The sequence below is a fragment of the Odontesthes bonariensis genome, chromosome 12 (genome assembly GCF_027942865.1).
Source record: "Odontesthes bonariensis isolate fOdoBon6 chromosome 12, fOdoBon6.hap1, whole genome shotgun sequence".
Taxonomy (NCBI): Eukaryota; Metazoa; Chordata; class Actinopteri; order Atheriniformes; family Atherinopsidae; genus Odontesthes; species Odontesthes bonariensis.
Genome location: NC_134517.1, coordinates 29281573 through 29297798, shown reverse-complemented (window position 1 = coordinate 29297798; position 16226 = coordinate 29281573). Strand labels below are relative to the sequence as shown.

Genomic DNA, 16226 nt, shown 5'->3' with positions numbered 1-16226 from the left:
TCATTAGCCTCTGTTGACCTGTTCAGACGAGATCAAACCATAAGATCCTCGAGGCCACCCTCCCTGTCAAGTGTTAAAATCCCTCTTTAGCTCGCACACAAAGCTTTTTAGAAAATTAACATCCAAATCCTGCACGAGGACGCTGCCGTAGACCTGATCAGCCAGAGTACAGAAGCCAATCTCATGCTTCGATGTGTGCACAGAAAGACGAAACACTGAGTGTGCATGCTGCAGATGCATGTTACTGTAACGCAACCGTGTGGCTGTGCTGCCACACGCCGCCGCCATATGGCTGCGTTCCCATACTTTACCGACAGAAACCACAGCTTTCTCATCTGGAGCTTAAAAAATGCACAGAAAATGAAATATTTGTGCCCGAGAAATCTTTTGTTTCCCTTCCTGGAAAAAGGATTTTGATAAATAATGTTCAGTAACAGTAATTAATGAGATACCAGCCGTGGGAATGATTATCTGGCCGTCTGTGGCGGGTCACATGACCCACCACAAGGCATTTCTTAACCAATCTGAAAAGGAATATAGATGATGATTCCTGCCGTTGACTGTAAGTGTGGGCAGAGTGCACGGTGTGGGCGGGGGGTGCAGGACGGTTGTTTTTGTGCATGCATGTGTCGAGCTGCCTGTGAAACTGATGCACTCTGTTCACCTTCGGCTTTATCTGAAACATAGAGCACACACGCCTTGTCTTACCGTCTCTGTGAGGACTCTTTAAACTTAAGTCTTGACTATTTAGAATTGAGTCGGACCTCAGGAGTGTAAATCCGTTTTTCCGACTCTGATGCAGCAGTTTTATGCCTCGGGCTGGTGAATTTTCACCGTTGCCTCTTTCTCTTTGTTTCTCTGTGGGCCTCCTGCTCTGAGCCGGGGTTACTCGAGGACAGCGCTGGTCTGATTCACTGCAGAGATGGGTTTGCATACTGCAGCACAAAACACCAAGGAACAGTCTAATGTTTTACACCTCTGGTGGGAAGCGAGAGGACTCACAGACTGATGTGCGGTCGCACACTTATGTGCTGTGTAAGCGTGTGTGTGAAAGGAAGCTCGGTCCTCTTAACTCCCGTCTTATTATTCAGTTAAAACCCGTTAATGTCGTCAACTTGAGTGCAAATAAAGTGATGTGTCACCCCGACAGTACAGAGACTCGTGTTGCAGCAGCTCCAAATAAAACCTCCAGATCTGTAGGTTTGGGATTTGATTTGTTGCAGCTGAACTGAACTGAATGAACTGAGCCTAAGTAGGGCCTGTTTGTCCAGCTGTTCGTGTTAACAGAAATAAAGCTATGTGAGAGCTGGATCTTAAAGGGATAGTTTGCCTCTTTTGACATGAAGCTGTGTGACATCCCATATTAGCAACATCATTTATGAACATCTTCTTACCCCCTGCTGCGTCCTGTGAGCCGAGTTCCAGCCTCGTTTTGGCGTTGATGAAGGTAGTTGGCTGGGGCCACAAAAATAAAGCGTTTTGCTTCTCAAAACAATATGCGTTCAAAAGAGTGATACGAAGGGAGAGAAAATAGCGCCAAGCGATTGTGAGGTCTGACTTTTTCCTGGACAACGATTTAGTGATGCAAATGTATTACTCTTTTGAACGCATATTGTTTTGAGAAGCAAAACGCTTTATTTTTTAAACCCCAGCCAACTAGCCGGACTACTTTCATCAACGCCAAAACGAGGCTGGAACTCGGCTCACAGGACGCAGCAGGGGGTAAGAAAATGTTCATAAATGATATTGCTAATATGGGATGTCATACAGCTTCATGTCAAAAGAGGCGAACTATCCCTTTAAACAGATGATAGAAAAGAATTCAGTGAATGAGAGTAGTTTATACGGAGTTATTTGTAACCGCTCTCAGTTGTGTTGAACATCTATTTGGTGACTATTCTCTGGCTTGCCGAAGAGGAAATTACACAGTTTTCACATAGTTGTGGTCCACATCTCTGCATTTATTTATATTCTATTAGAGCGAGTTTTTATTTTAGATGTAGAGACGCCAAAAACGACCAGAACAACACAAGTTCCACAGAAAGTGGTAAACGTTCAAAGATCACTCACCTTCTGTCTGCACCAACAACTTGAGGCCTGATCGAGGCTGCTGGTTCGAGTTAATGAGAGTAAAAAAAAAAAAAACGTATATTTATGTGCAAACGTAAAAAAATGCTGTTAACCCGGTTGTTGGCTTATCAACAAAGAGGTTCAAATTCTGACATGAAGGAGGAGGGATATTGGCACACACAGACTGTTTTATTTGATTTAACCAAACCATTTCCAGAAAGTTTGGTTTCAGTCCCCACAATCGTGTCAGAAAATCCCTTTTTAACCCTACTTAGAAACTCAGATCCTGAAAAACTCAGATGCTGATGGTGAGGATTCGGTGGAATCTTCCCAATGATTCCCATCATTGGTGTGAAGTGAAAGTTAGTCGCTCCCTGCAGCTTGCAGCGCGAACACGCTGCGCCGTATACGGACACCGGCTGTAAAACAGTTTGTGTGTGTGTGTGTGTGTGTGTTTGTGTGTGTGTGTGTGTTCACTATCCGTGAAGAATATTTATAGAAGTCTGACAGGAGGACTCTCGCACAGTTGGCACAGGTCGTCCCTCAAGCAGTTATCCAGAGTCCCAGTAGTTCAGCTTTCCCATTTCGTTGCTTATTTTTCCATTTTTGATGATATTTTTCTTTGTCTTACTCACTCTCACCTCATTTCCTCTCCACAAATGATCTTTTATTTGCACTTAGGCTAGTTGGCTGAACTAATTTCCTCTTATTTTTCCATGTAATTCTTTCACATATTTGTTTTACTCAATGCTGCTCTGTGCGCAGCGCTCACAATTAGCTGACTTTTGGGTCAACTTCTATGAAACTGATTCTTACTGAGGATGTATTGAAGGTGTTATGCTGACACTGAGCTCTATTATCTGTCACTTTATCACCGGCATCACCTTTTATCAAAGCGACAGCTGCTTGGGGGAAGTATTTAATCTGTTTGTCAGCTAAATGTTTGAAGAACTACCATCAAATTTCATGAAACTTGGTGAAGAAGAGACGAGAAAACTGTTTTTAGTGTGTGGATCCTGATCACAACTGATTTTATGTCTGTTAGTCTGTATTTTTCCGACCTGGTTTTATATGTGTAAACCCTTTCAGAGGGAGAATGTCATTTTAGGAGCTAGAATTTGGGAGATTTAAACAAATATAAGTAGATAATGATCATAAAGGGCAGTTTAAAACTGGGTTATGATGTAAAGATGTGATTCTATTCAGATGAGTTGATGAATCTAATCAATCTTTGTTAGATCTATCCCTTTGAGCCTTTTTATTACCGTGTGATTGTGTCATCCATTCATTAATGTCTGTGTTTTGCAGATAAATGTGCGCGTCACCACCATGGACGCCGAGCTGGAGTTTGCCATCCAGCCGAGCACAACAGGCAAGCAGCTCTTTGACCAGGTGAGAGTCACGTGCACGCTTTAAGAGCCCCGACTGTTTGTCCAGAGGCAGAATCGTACCTCACATTTCCTGAACTCTGTGGCCCACTGGAATAACAACATCATTGTGGGTTATCCTTTGTCATTCCTTTATTACTGATGGAAAGCCATGCTGGCATTTTTTACTTGTTTATGTGTGCCAGCGGGTACTTGGCTGGTTTTGGGTTGGTACTGGTTCTGTGCAGAGATGACGTACAAAGTGCTCTTTGTCTGAACGGGAGGTTTTAGGAGATGGAGGATGGGTGAGAGTGTTGGTGTGTGTGTGTGTGTGTGTGTGTGTGTGTGTGTGTGTGTGTGTGTGTGTGCGCACTGTCTGGGAAGTAAAAGGGCAGCTTTCAGTGTTGTTGCATGTCAGACTGAACAGGGCTGTTGGGCTTGTGGTGACGCAGAAGAAGGAAGACAGAAGGAAAGAGAAATCTTTGTTGTTCCTCTTTTGTTTGTCTTTTGCTTTACGATGTCGCATCGAATCACATGAGGGTTCGTAAAAGCAGCTGTTGGTTTTAATTAAATATCTGTCTCGGGTCAGAATAAATCATCCACACTTTGTGTGTATTTGGCCAAACTCTGAACACATGAATCACTTTGGACTCATTTCGAATTGAATGAATTGGATCATGATTGTATTACAATGAATCTGATTGAATATCTTTGAAGTGCTTTATAAATAAAAATTAATTGAATTTTATCATTTCGTACCGTGCCTAACGACAGCCTCAAAGAGACAGTGAGTGGGGTTACATGGCGGCACTGAAAGGATCGGATTATTGGCTAAACTACAATCAGATTGAGTTATTAAGTGCATGTAGACACCTTAATCTGACAAGAAATTGGATCGGATCGGATTAAGACCCCGATATAACTCGGTTGAAAGTCAAACTAAACCTGTTTGTAGACGCTGAAACACGTGGTGAATTAGACTTTGCGTTCTGCGCATGCTCCAGATGTTTTCCCGGGGTCGTGACCCGGAAGTGAAAGGAGACGATATTCCTGTTGTTGTCGCCCTCAGAAAGAAACAAACAACGCGATGGAGAATGCTCCGTTGGGCATCGAGTTTGTGCAACAAGCAGCTCATCACAGACCAAATGTAGAGGGACGTAGCTTCATCTTGCTCTGCGTTCTCCATCTTTCTCCAACGCCTGAGTTTGTTGTTGTTGTTGGTGGTGAAGAGGTCAACAGGAAGTGGCTCTATTAGCAACAGCTGGAATGGGGACAGCGCCACCTATCATACCGGGGTATGACACGCTTTGTGCCTCTGATTCGATTCATTCACCACCATATATCCAAGGATAATTACCCTCGCTCAACTCATTCTGATTGTAATTTAGCCAATAATCCGATCCTTTCAGTGCCATGTGACCCCGCTGAGTGCTGCAGAGTCGTGTTGACTTGCAGGCAGACTTTAGTATTTGCGCCTGCAGGAAGCTCCAAAATAAACAATCACTTAATGGTGGAAACTGTCGGCTTTGACACATTAATGATGAAGGATGGCCATGAGATGAGAAAGCTTATAATTACATTCTACTAACGTATAATTGAGAGTGTTTTCATGTGAATACTGTACAGAAATAAGAGCCACGTGGAATCCTTTTATTCTAAACCTTCCCATCATACACAGTAGTGGGAAGACAATTATTTTCTGTCTGAATCTGTCCCATACACAGACTGACTCACACAATCCTTTGATAAGGACGGTTTCTGACCTCTTCTTGGCCTCAGGACTGGATTTTCATTCTTGGCTCCAGCTGTTTTCCAATTTTAGTTTGAACTTTGCTGTGTTGTGTGGCAGCGCCCACTGGAACAGGGCAAGGCTCGGATCTCACCGGCCCTCCTGTGGCTCGACTGCAGGAGAGAAAGAAGATGGATTTGGAAAAATAAACTTACCGGTTGATCAACATGTCTGCTCATACTTCGCAGTGTCTCCTGGGTAAACAGTTGGAACAGGATCCATTTTCATAACCAGTTTCAGTGGGAAAAAAACAGATGTTTACGAGTCAAATCTACTCAGCTGATGTCTGTCCTCAAAATGAAGACTGCAGACCTTTTTGGTGTTTTCTTTAGACTCTACAGTGTCTCCAAATGAAATGAATCCACTGGTTTAACATCTTTTGGCAAGACCTGAAGGTTTATCTGATTTTTGGGGCTTCACCGCCGTAAATGTTGCATGTCATGTCTGCCAGTTTGCCAGGTCTAACTTCTTTACCAGCTTCTCATTTCCTTATTATCTGCAAAGCCTCGCCAAGCAAGTAGAAACACTTGGGCTGATTTTTCTCCTGATATTTATGATGCAACACACAAAAAAACACCATATATTTATATATATTAATAAGGTTAAACCTTGATTTTTTTAAAGTATCTAAATTTTCTTTAATCCAGTTCTCAGTTTTGCTCCTTTCAGACTATCTGCACCGATGCAGATGGTTTATTCTTTTCCTTAACGAACAGTTTTGCTTCTTTTAAGAAGCAGCTGAAAACTTTTTTATTTAAGCAAGCTTTTAGTTAGACAGTAGTGAACTTACCTATGTCTTTGTATGGTCTCTTTCGTCTTTTATGACTTATTGGGGGCGTTTTCTTTTCTTATAATTGTTTTTATGTATTTGATTGCAAAGCACTTTGTGATCTTTATCTGTGAAAGGTGCTATATAAATAAAGTTTACTTACTTACTTACTTACTTACTATCCTGAAAACAAATGTTGTTTGAATCACTCATTCAGTGAATATGGCCGTTTTCACACGAGAGGATATGGATCGTGAGCTTTTAGTTGAATGAAACAAACATGCGCTGGTATTAGATGACAAACCAAAACAGAAATTAGCAGAGTGAACAAAATAGACGAGTTTCATATGGCCGTCAGTTGAAATTAGGTGTACTTATGGGTGTTTTCATCTGTGTTTTCCATGTTCTAGATCTTGAGCTGACATATTGAGTAAAAATAGAAAGAACTCATTACTGTTGCTGATGTATAACTAACCATCAAAAAAACCCAAATCCAAAGATGAGCTTCAGCAGGCAGCATTTTTTCAGCCTGCTGCACGTCCTCAGGAAGCTCTTTGGTGATGCATTGTGCATCAAACGGCCCCCAGCTGACACTGACAGCTGTTTACTTTTCACTACTCCAGCTTAATATGAATGAAGAGACGATCCCATTGATGAAGAAGCTTCAAAGCTAAGTGTAAGCGCTCGTGAGCTCCTTAAAACCGTGGTGACGTGGAGCGGCTGTCTAATCAAGCAAAGCCTGCCTCTGAACAATAACACTGCGATGGGCCATGATTACAGTGTTTTTATCTGTTTACTGGTCCAGGCAGCTTAGTTTTTAATCCCGCTTTATGTTTCCATCTTTACTCTTTTATGTTCTTTTTTTCGTTCATCCACATTCTGCGGCTGTTCCTCTGAATCAGCGCGCTGGGCTCTGAGCATTCAAACGTCTCGTCCCACAGGAGGTCCTCCATCTGTAGGAGTAATCAGGGTGTTTGAGACGAGTCTTTTTGTAATTGCTTATGATTATTTGATACACATGTGTTTGATTGGTTTGTCTCTGTGTGTCTATGCGTGAGACTGAATTATTTATGCAGTGCGATTGCTGTCGTATTGACTGGAAACTGCGTTAGCTCCCCCTCTGGGTGATGGTTGTGGTTAGCTGTTGGTATGCTTGAGAGGAGGGAGAGCAGACGAAGAGGAGGAAACTAAATCAAAGAAGAGGGGTCATGTCAGCTCAATCAACACTGAGACGATGCTCAGCTCATGTATTTATGGCTTTTCTAGTCCAGCTGACCATTACATTACATTAGGGTCATTCTGCAGACGCTTTTATCCAAAGCGACTTACAATAAGTGTGTTCCACATCGGTAGGCAAAAGAACTTCAGGTCACAAGAAATCATAAGTGCATTTCCTTCCAAAACCAAACAGCTAAGAGCATAACTAGTGCTAGAGTAAGTGCAATAAGTTAGGTACCGAGACAAATGGGAAGACAATTTAGAAAACAAAGACAATTTAGGAAACAAATAAGTGTGTAAGGAACTAGGACGGAGCAGGTGATGTCCTAAGAGGGCGGATCAGGGTAGTGTTTCCTGAAGAGGTGGGTTTTCAGCCTGCGGCGAAAGATGGGCAACGACTCAGCTGTCCTGATATCAGTCGGGAGATCGTTCCACCATCGGGGCGCCAGAACAGAGAAAAGCCGTGACCGTGTGGATGGTATGAAGGGCCAGCCAGCCGCCTGGAGGCCGCAGAGCGAAGTGGTCGGGCGGGGGTGTAGGGCTTGACCATAGCCTGGAGGTATGAAGGAGCTGTTCCTTCCACTGCCCTGTAGGCCAGCACCAGAGTCTTAAACTGGATGCTGCCGCTACAGGGAGCCAGTGTAGAGAGCGGAGAAGGGGAGTCCTGTGGGAGAACTTGGGGAGGTCGAACACCAGACGAGCAGCAGCTTTCTGAACGAGATCCAGAGGCTCATACACTCATACTCATCCAGAGACCAATACAGTGCTTCCTACTACATGCACACACATTCATACAGCAGCGTGGGGTTCAGCATCTTGCCAAAGGACGCTTCGATATGTGGGGAAGCCGACTGGTGGGCTCCTGAGCTCCAGCCGCACATGTGACAGATGCTAAACCATTAAACTAATAGTTAAAGGTTTCCTTCACCAGGTTTTCCATCATTACCTAAACAGGTCTTTCGATTAATACAGAAAACAATGTCTGCAGTTGACAAATGTCTAAAAACATGCATTATTTTTCTGTTAATTGCACTTATGTGAACAACAGGCTCATTTGAAAACTCTCAAAATATGTTTTCTTGAAACATCTTCAGGATTAAGAAGTTTTCTCGGAGTTATTGACAATTTGCAACGAACAAAGCTTGTAAGGGAAACTTAGTCATCGGTTTTTCTGTGGCTTTCAGGTGGTGAAGACGGTGGGTCTGAGGGAGGTCTGGTTCTTTGGCCTGCAGTACACAGACAGCAAAGGTTACGTGACGTGGCTCAAGCTCAACAAGAAGGTGAGAAATTCCAAGTGTGGCAACAAGAAATGTTTTAAATCTACCCTGTAGAGCATTCATCTAAAGTGTCTGAAAGCTGCTTTTATGGGCTTGTAAGAGCAGCGTGTGATGGTGAAAGATGGAGAAAGACGGTGAAAGATGAAATGTTGCTTGTGGGTGTTGCCTCCAGGTGACCCAGCAGGATGTGAAGAAGGAAAACCCTCTGCAGTTTAAGTTCAGAGCAAAGTTCTTCCCCGAGGATGTTTCTGAAGAGCTCATCCAGGAGATCACACAGAAACTCTTCTTCCTGCAGGTATTCACTCAGAATGTCTTAAATGGTCATTCCAACTTATTCTCACCTGATGTATTTCCCAACTTTTAAGGTGTAAAAACACTGTGAGTGACGTACATTAGGTCAAAAAGGTGTGAGCTACCAGCAGCTTTCCTAAAAAACAAAGACCAGATGGAAACTAAACGGAGTTGCAGGCACAGACAGAAAGTTAACGGGACTGTTATACCTCGGGAAGCTGATGGTGTTCCTGCACTCACTGCTTTCCCCACAGAGGATGCCCGCATTTATTCCAAAGAATGGAGGCTGTTGATGCCTGATCCGGTGCATCTATGTGTCCACAGATGAGGGGATCCCAGCTGTGGAACCACAACTGATAAATCTCCATTTTTTTTTTTTAGTAAATATTTCTGCTCTGAAAATTGCGTTTCACCTCCTGAGATCAGCTGGAGCAGAAGACCAAAACTGAGCATGCTCTCCATGCATATTAGAACAATTTCTAAATGCTGTTTATTTAATTTTCTACAACTGCTGCATACTAAACAAAGAGCAGCCTCTCACATGTAAACAAACGAGTAGGCCAGCTGATATAATGCAGGGTCGCTGGGTCAATCAGCATGTCGTCCCAGATGGAGATCCCTAATGCAGTCGGCAAAAAGGCCGTTCCAGCTGACCTGTTTCTGTGTTTGCTTTTGGTCAGGCTTAAAACACACATTTCTTGTTTATTTAAAAAAAAGAAAAAGAATTTGGAAAGCTGCAGGGAGTTCACACTGGACCGATGTTTCCGCTTGACCTGTAAAGCCACAAAAAGGTCACTTTAATGGCAAACTCCCCAGGTAGCAAATAACCAACCAACCTTTAAGATGGACAGTTTAGCAAATGTCAAATAAGCTGGCATTTAAGCGGTTATCTTCAAAGTTTGGTGGCATAACGCTACTTACAGATTACAGTGTCAGGTTACTTTAAAATGCAGTTTTCAATCTTTATTAAGTAGAAAGTACATGATATGTTCATCTGAATACATTGCAAATGCTTAATTCAGCATAATAAGCTCTACAAAAACAATGTTCACCTTTTTATTTTCAGTGGAAATAAAAAAAAAAGAAAATTAAAACTGAGAAATGTTCCCTTTCAAAAACAAGTAATCCTTCACTTATTCTTTCAGATGTAAACTAATGTTTGCCAACACAAAGCAGAGGATATTAAATGATAATTGGTACCTAAACTTGGTGATTTAAAGTGACACCCAGCTTTGGGGATCGTGCTTCTTCTTCCGACTGTTGCCTGTGAGGACGGAGCGCACGCAGTCTGCGATTTAGCACCACGAGCTGAAAATGTCAGACCTTATTAGAAAGGTTCTCGGTGTCGCTCGCACGGACAGAAGAGATCCCTCCCGTAACCGGGAATTTTGAAGATAAACACATTTCTGCAGTGTCCGTCTGTCCTAATCTATAAGACATGTCGGGCAGAAATTATCACAAGAAGAAAGAAAACCGCCCATTTGTGGAGGCAGATCAGCTAATAATGATAAAAATGTGACCCGTAAAGCTAATAATCCCCCTGAACCTTTAGCTCTAACTACTTTCACATTTATCCCTTATTTAACCTGAACTACGGTTGGAACCGGGCTCAGTCTAATTTTAGCTCTTGCACATTCACCACTCTGCTGCACCCGCTGCCTTCCTGCTCTGCAGCTGTCAGATTAAGTTGTGATGAGCTCATCCATTCACAATACGCAGCCAGACAGTCGAACAGATAACGGCCTGCAAACCGAAGGGGTGATGCTAGAAGAATGATCCCTTCTGACTCTTTTCTCCAGTTCATGATGATCCTCTTGGATCATTTACCCAGGAAATCATGCAACTTAGTCGTCTTCGCTGCATCATTTCCTCCAACCAGAGACCATCACTGACGGTCTGTGTTCGTCTGCAGGTGAAGGAGGCCATTCTGAACGATGAGAACTACTGTCCTCCAGAGACGGCTGTGCTGCTGGCGTCCTACGCCGTGCAGGCCAAGTACGGAGACCACAACAAAGACGTTCACAAACCCGGCTACCTGGCATCCGACCGGCTACTGCCACAGAGGTAGGATGGACGCACGCAGACTCTGTGCTATAATCAAAAGGGATTTCTTATAAAGCAGTGATACTCACTATGTTTTTCACATGAGCCACAGTGGCAGAGCAAAATCAAGGGAAGAGCCACTTTTACCACAACATACTAAAGTCCCCTTTTGCAAATATGCATTTCTACATATAAAACATCCCACAAAAAAGAAACAACACAGCCAATACATTTTCAATTAAGACCACATTTACCTTAATACTGGGATGAGCAGAAGCTGGCATGCATGTCCTTGACTTTCTTCATGTTGTATTTTTATTTTTTAAATTAAAAACCGATCCATTGCGCCTGCATCTCGCGGTGGCTAAAGGAGCTAGCGTGCGCTGCGGTCAAGTGTGATGGTGGTTTAAGCGGGCTGCGTTGCCAGGTTTAACAGAGCCCCCTTTAGGAAACACCATTAAGCCTTAATTAATACTTATAATAAAAATACTCAATACTACAAAAACGCAAACTTAATAAAAAATACCTAATATTGTGCAGTATTCGCTGTGTGTTATTTGAAAAAATGTATTGTTATTGTTACCATATTGTTATAAGTTACTATGCGAGTGCGAGCCGCCAATTAAAGCTTGAGGAGCCGCGCAACGAGTATCTCTGCTGTAGATGACTGTATTCTCACACCGTCAGAACATTGTTGGCACTGTTAAAGCCTCGGTTCTTACTTCCTGTCTGGGTTACACACGCCAGATGACCCGTATTTGTGCTTTTCTTCTGTGTGTGCATGTGTCCCGCAGAGTTCTGGAGCAGCACAAGTTGACAAAGGAACAGTGGGAGGACCGAATACAAACCTGGCACGAGGAGCACAGAAGCATGCTCAGGTGAGCGTTTCTTCCTGCCTGTGGGAGATGGAAGAATCTGCCGCATAATTAGACTCGTAGAGCGAGAGTTCTGCTATTTTTAATCAACAGCTTGAAGTTTGACACCGAAAAGGTCGATGGAAGCAGCAGAACCAGATCAGCTGGATCAGATTTCTCACATTCTTTAAAACCCCCCCCATGCTGCATTTTTCTTTAGTATTCTAGTTGTTTGTCATCTTCCTCGAGGTTTTATCTGCACAGGTTTTATGTTTATTACAGCCACAGACTTCTGATGACGCTCCACGTCCTGCTTTGTTTGCCTCGAGCTAAAGATGGCGCCCGTAGCAGGCTTCACGTTTGTTTGAGCTTCTGTTTGCGTTGGTGCAGGGAGGACGCCATGATGGAGTACCTGAAGATCGCTCAGGACCTGGAGATGTACGGCGTCAACTACTTCGAAATCAAAAACAAGAAGGGCACGGAGCTGTGGCTGGGGGTCGACGCCTTGGGGCTCAACATTTACGAGCATGAAGACAAGTAACTAGCTCACACACACACACGGTTACACGGTGCGATCTCTCTGGTCCGGTGCATTTCAGCTTGTGTGCAATCCTGAACAGAACTCAGTCTGCAGTGGGACATCCCACAGATAACTGTGGAATAACAATTTTATTTAATGGGGTCAGGAGGTCGGGAACCACTGAGGTTGATGTAATCGGCTCATGAATGACACTGAAAACTTCCATCAAAGCGCTTGAACAACGCTCCCTCTGTGGTTATTTTGGGAAGATCCCCCTCTGCAACTCAGCATTTTCTAATTACAATTATATAATAACTGGTTACTTTGATCAACTGAATTTTTTCAAGCTCTCCTGGTTGGTCCTGAATAACTTTTATTTGAGACTGGCGCCCTCTTTTGGTCGGAAAGAGCCAAGCAGAGGAACCTTTGCACACGAGACGGGTGTGCACATAAAAATATAATAATAATAATTAAAAAAATAAAAAATAATATATCATAATAAATAATATAAATGGAATTGAGATGAGAAAATACTCCTCGCTTTGTTCATGTTGACAGCTGGCGTCTGAAAGGTAAAAACTTCATCACTGTCTCCTCAGGTTGTCGCCAAAGATCGGCTTCCCCTGGAGCGAGATCAGAAACATTTCCTTCAACGACAAGAAATTTGTCATCAAGCCCATCGACAAGAAAGCTCCAGTAAGTGTTGACGAGCCGACGTCTTAACGAGGAGTTTATTTCTTTAATCACTTTAATCCTACTGTACCCGCTTCCTCCAGGACTTTGTGTTCTACGCCCCTCGGTTGCGGATCAACAAGCGCATCCTGGCGTTGTGTATGGGAAACCACGAGTTGTACATGAGGAGGAGGAAGCCGGACACCATCGAGGTGCAGCAGATGAAGGCTCAGGCCAGAGAGGAGAAGCACCACAAACAGATGGAGAGGTACGCTTCACCACATTTTTCCATACAAGAGCCTCATTGTGTACTTATTGAAGTGGAAATATAGATGTTTCATTCTTCTAAATACTATTTTTTGTGCTTGTTTGTCTCCGTTTTCATGGGTTTCTCTTTCATATTTGTTTTCATATTAAAACAAAATCGATTGTTCCCTATGGTTGAGCCTTTTAAAGTCCTATTTTATAACCCCCTCTCAATCCAAATCCTCTGAATACACCAGATTGTTACTCTTCAGTTCTACTCATTTTATTTGTATTGCCAATGAGTCCCAATGAAAAGGTCAGACATCTCAGGCAAACTTAGCAAGTCCCTTTGAACAAACACCTGCTGACAAGGCATAGAAAAAAATTTATATAAAAGGCGATTCCAGCTCAATTTGTTTCAGCCAATTTCAGTGCGAAAGCTTTTCCAGTCCACCCAACAGACTAATGAATAAGATGCGAGATGGTTAAAAACATATAACAGCAGCTTATCTGAGCAGTAACGTGTCAGAGGCAGCAGTTCAGCATCTGGATCCTGCAGGTTGCCTCACACTACACCAAAAACGGTTAAAGCACAAACTTAAAGACTGATGTCAGCTTGAAGCAGCCTGAAGGCAGAATTTGACCAGCAGTTAATTTTCCTTTGAGCTGCATGAAGGCACCACCTGAGGGAAGCGAAGCAGATTCGCTGGACGGCTCGCGGCCGGATTGATATATTATTCCTTTGCTTTGTCAGAGTGGACACAAGATATTTAACTGTGTTAAAGACTTTCAACAGAAGCCTGATAGAATTCAGCTTCCACATCGAGTGAATAGTTTGTTGTCCTCATTTTGCAATCGACTGAGCACTTGGTCCCAGATCCTAGTAACTGTTCATAGTTTGCACATCCTCATCGTGTAGGATGCCAGGTTTTGGGTTATAACTCTTATAATCGTTATTCCTGAAGTCGATTGTTACTGTAAACCAAAAGAAGAGAGATTATAACAACATGCGACACTGGACAGTTGGTTAGAGCAGTAAGCACCAGTCAGAGCACTTCTGGGGTCAGAGATGCCTGCAGGGAAGGTAGAAGGAGAAAAACCACTTGTAATAAACTCGGACCAACACATGCAAACAGAGAGAAGAGGAGAGGTGTTCAGTGCATCATGGGAGTTGCCCCTAGCAACCTGGTTTTACAGCCTGAACCAGAACTAACCATAAGCTTTATTAAAAGGAAAAGTTTTTGCCTAACTGGGAGTTGGTCCCATGGGAAGGTAGCCTGAAAACTGAAGTTTTTAAGACTTTATTCCAACGGTTCTTCAAAGCATGTGTAAATAACGAGAATGTCACATTTTCAGAATTAGTTAACTGTATGACTAATGAACCAGATTAAACCCTGAGTGTATATCTAAAAAGATATTTAGAGGTAACTCTTGAGTCCGTGTTGAATGCCTGGATCTGTCTGTTAGTTGCACTGCGTGAACAGTAGGGGGCAGTGTTTCACTGAAAAATAAATCCTGCTCATGTTCCTCCTGCGGCTCGTTGAGTTTTATCAGTGCTGGAGCGTCCGTTACAGCTGGAGAAAAAACATGGTTCTCCTTCTGTTAGAAACCAGATATTAAAATGATTAAATACTCTTCCACATCAGGCATTACGCCCACACCAAAGAGTAGTGATCACAGTCCGTTTCTGTTAGTTGGCCAGAGATAAGATGACTGTCTGTTGTCGGTGTGGGCTGATGTTTGGTGGGTGAAATTAAGTGTTGGTTTTCATGTATGTAGGTAGGTTGGATATCTGATTTTAGGTTCACTAAATGTCTCAGACATCACGAACTGTCCATAAGTAACAAGGTGTTCTGAAATGCATGAATAGACAGTGTTTTGGTCATTTTATATGAGTGTACATCTAAATTTACGTGGAATTTTGTCATGAATAAGCCGAGCCAATGTCCTGATATTTAGGGGGAATAAAAATAAACCCAAAGTCAGCTGAGTGGTCACTGCGGAGTGCAAAAACCTGTAAAATACCAGACTTTAACTCCCATCAATCGATGGCTGACTGGATGTGCGTGGTGATTATTTTCTGTGCTGTTTTGATTAGAGCACAGCTGGAGAACGAGAAGAAAAGACGGGAGTTTGCGGAGAAAGAGAAGGAGCGAATAGAGCGTGAGAAAGACGAGCTGATCGAGAGGCTGAGGCAGATCGAAGAGCAGACGCAGAGAGCTCAGAAAGGTACGACTGCACATGATGTGGGCCTCCACTCCTGACTTTGTCCTGTAAAACACTGACGCTTAACTCTTCTTTCATCTGCTGCCATCTATATGAGCTTTGAGGGTTTATCTCTGCTTTAATAGATTAGAAACTGAAAGCCTGGATGTAGTTTTTTCTCTTCATCAGATTATTCAGAGTTGAACTCGTTTGTTTAGCATCTCACAGATGTAATTTCGATCTTTTTCTTTAAAAATAAAAAGAAGATGAAGCTCATTATTGTCCCAGATTAGGTGTTTAAATCGTTTCTGTATCACAAACAGAAATTCCGATTGTATAACGACAACATTTCCAAGTAATGCTTGGTTTCATAAATGCTTATCTTTACATATTTAACAGCTTCTCTGTTTTATTTTCCACGTCTTTCCTTTTTTTTTGTAAGGCTGGTCTGTTGTCACGCTATGTAACAACAATAAACAATGGCCCAAAATTAGATAAAAACCATAACCTTTAAATAGCAAAGCTATTAATTTGCCCCACTTAACTGCATTTTTTAAGAGGAAATGTGATCTGTTTACACTGTCTAAACGGTGTTTGATTCTCAGTGGGCCGTGGTTAGGGAGGTGGACTTAAGATCAGAGGGTTGCAAGTTCAAATCCTGCCATTACCTCTCCCTACACCTCTATCCATGGCTGAAGTGCCCTTGAGCAAGGCACCTAACCCCACATTGCTCCAGGGGCTGTAACCAATACCCTGTCTCTAAATAGCTGTAAGTCGCTTTGGATAAAAAGCGTCAGCTAAGTGTAATGTAATGTAATGTGCTCCACTGCAGACGGATAGGAGCCTCTGTTGACTGGAGAAAATGATTAAAAAGGAGACGCCTTGTTTGGTTTACAGTTTCAAGC

The 16226-nt window shown here is 42.8% G+C and overlaps 1 protein-coding gene across 3 annotated transcripts in view; it reads left to right on the top strand.

Moving 5' to 3' along the window:
* The window catches only part of LOC142396864 (radixin), a 49495-nt gene that overhangs the window by 21538 nt on the left and 11731 nt on the right, over window positions 1-16226 (top strand). For all 3 annotated transcript variants that reach the window (XM_075480042.1, XM_075480040.1, XM_075480041.1), the window contains exons 3-11: window positions 3379-3462; window positions 8398-8493; window positions 8663-8785; window positions 10694-10845; window positions 11619-11702; window positions 12069-12215; window positions 12798-12894; window positions 12975-13138; window positions 15215-15345. In XM_075480042.1, the coding sequence (XP_075336157.1) occupies window positions 3379-3462; window positions 8398-8493; window positions 8663-8785; window positions 10694-10845; window positions 11619-11702; window positions 12069-12215; window positions 12798-12894; window positions 12975-13138; window positions 15215-15345 (1078 nt within the window). The remainder of the gene's footprint in view (window positions 1-3378; window positions 3463-8397; window positions 8494-8662; window positions 8786-10693; window positions 10846-11618; window positions 11703-12068; window positions 12216-12797; window positions 12895-12974; window positions 13139-15214; window positions 15346-16226) is intronic.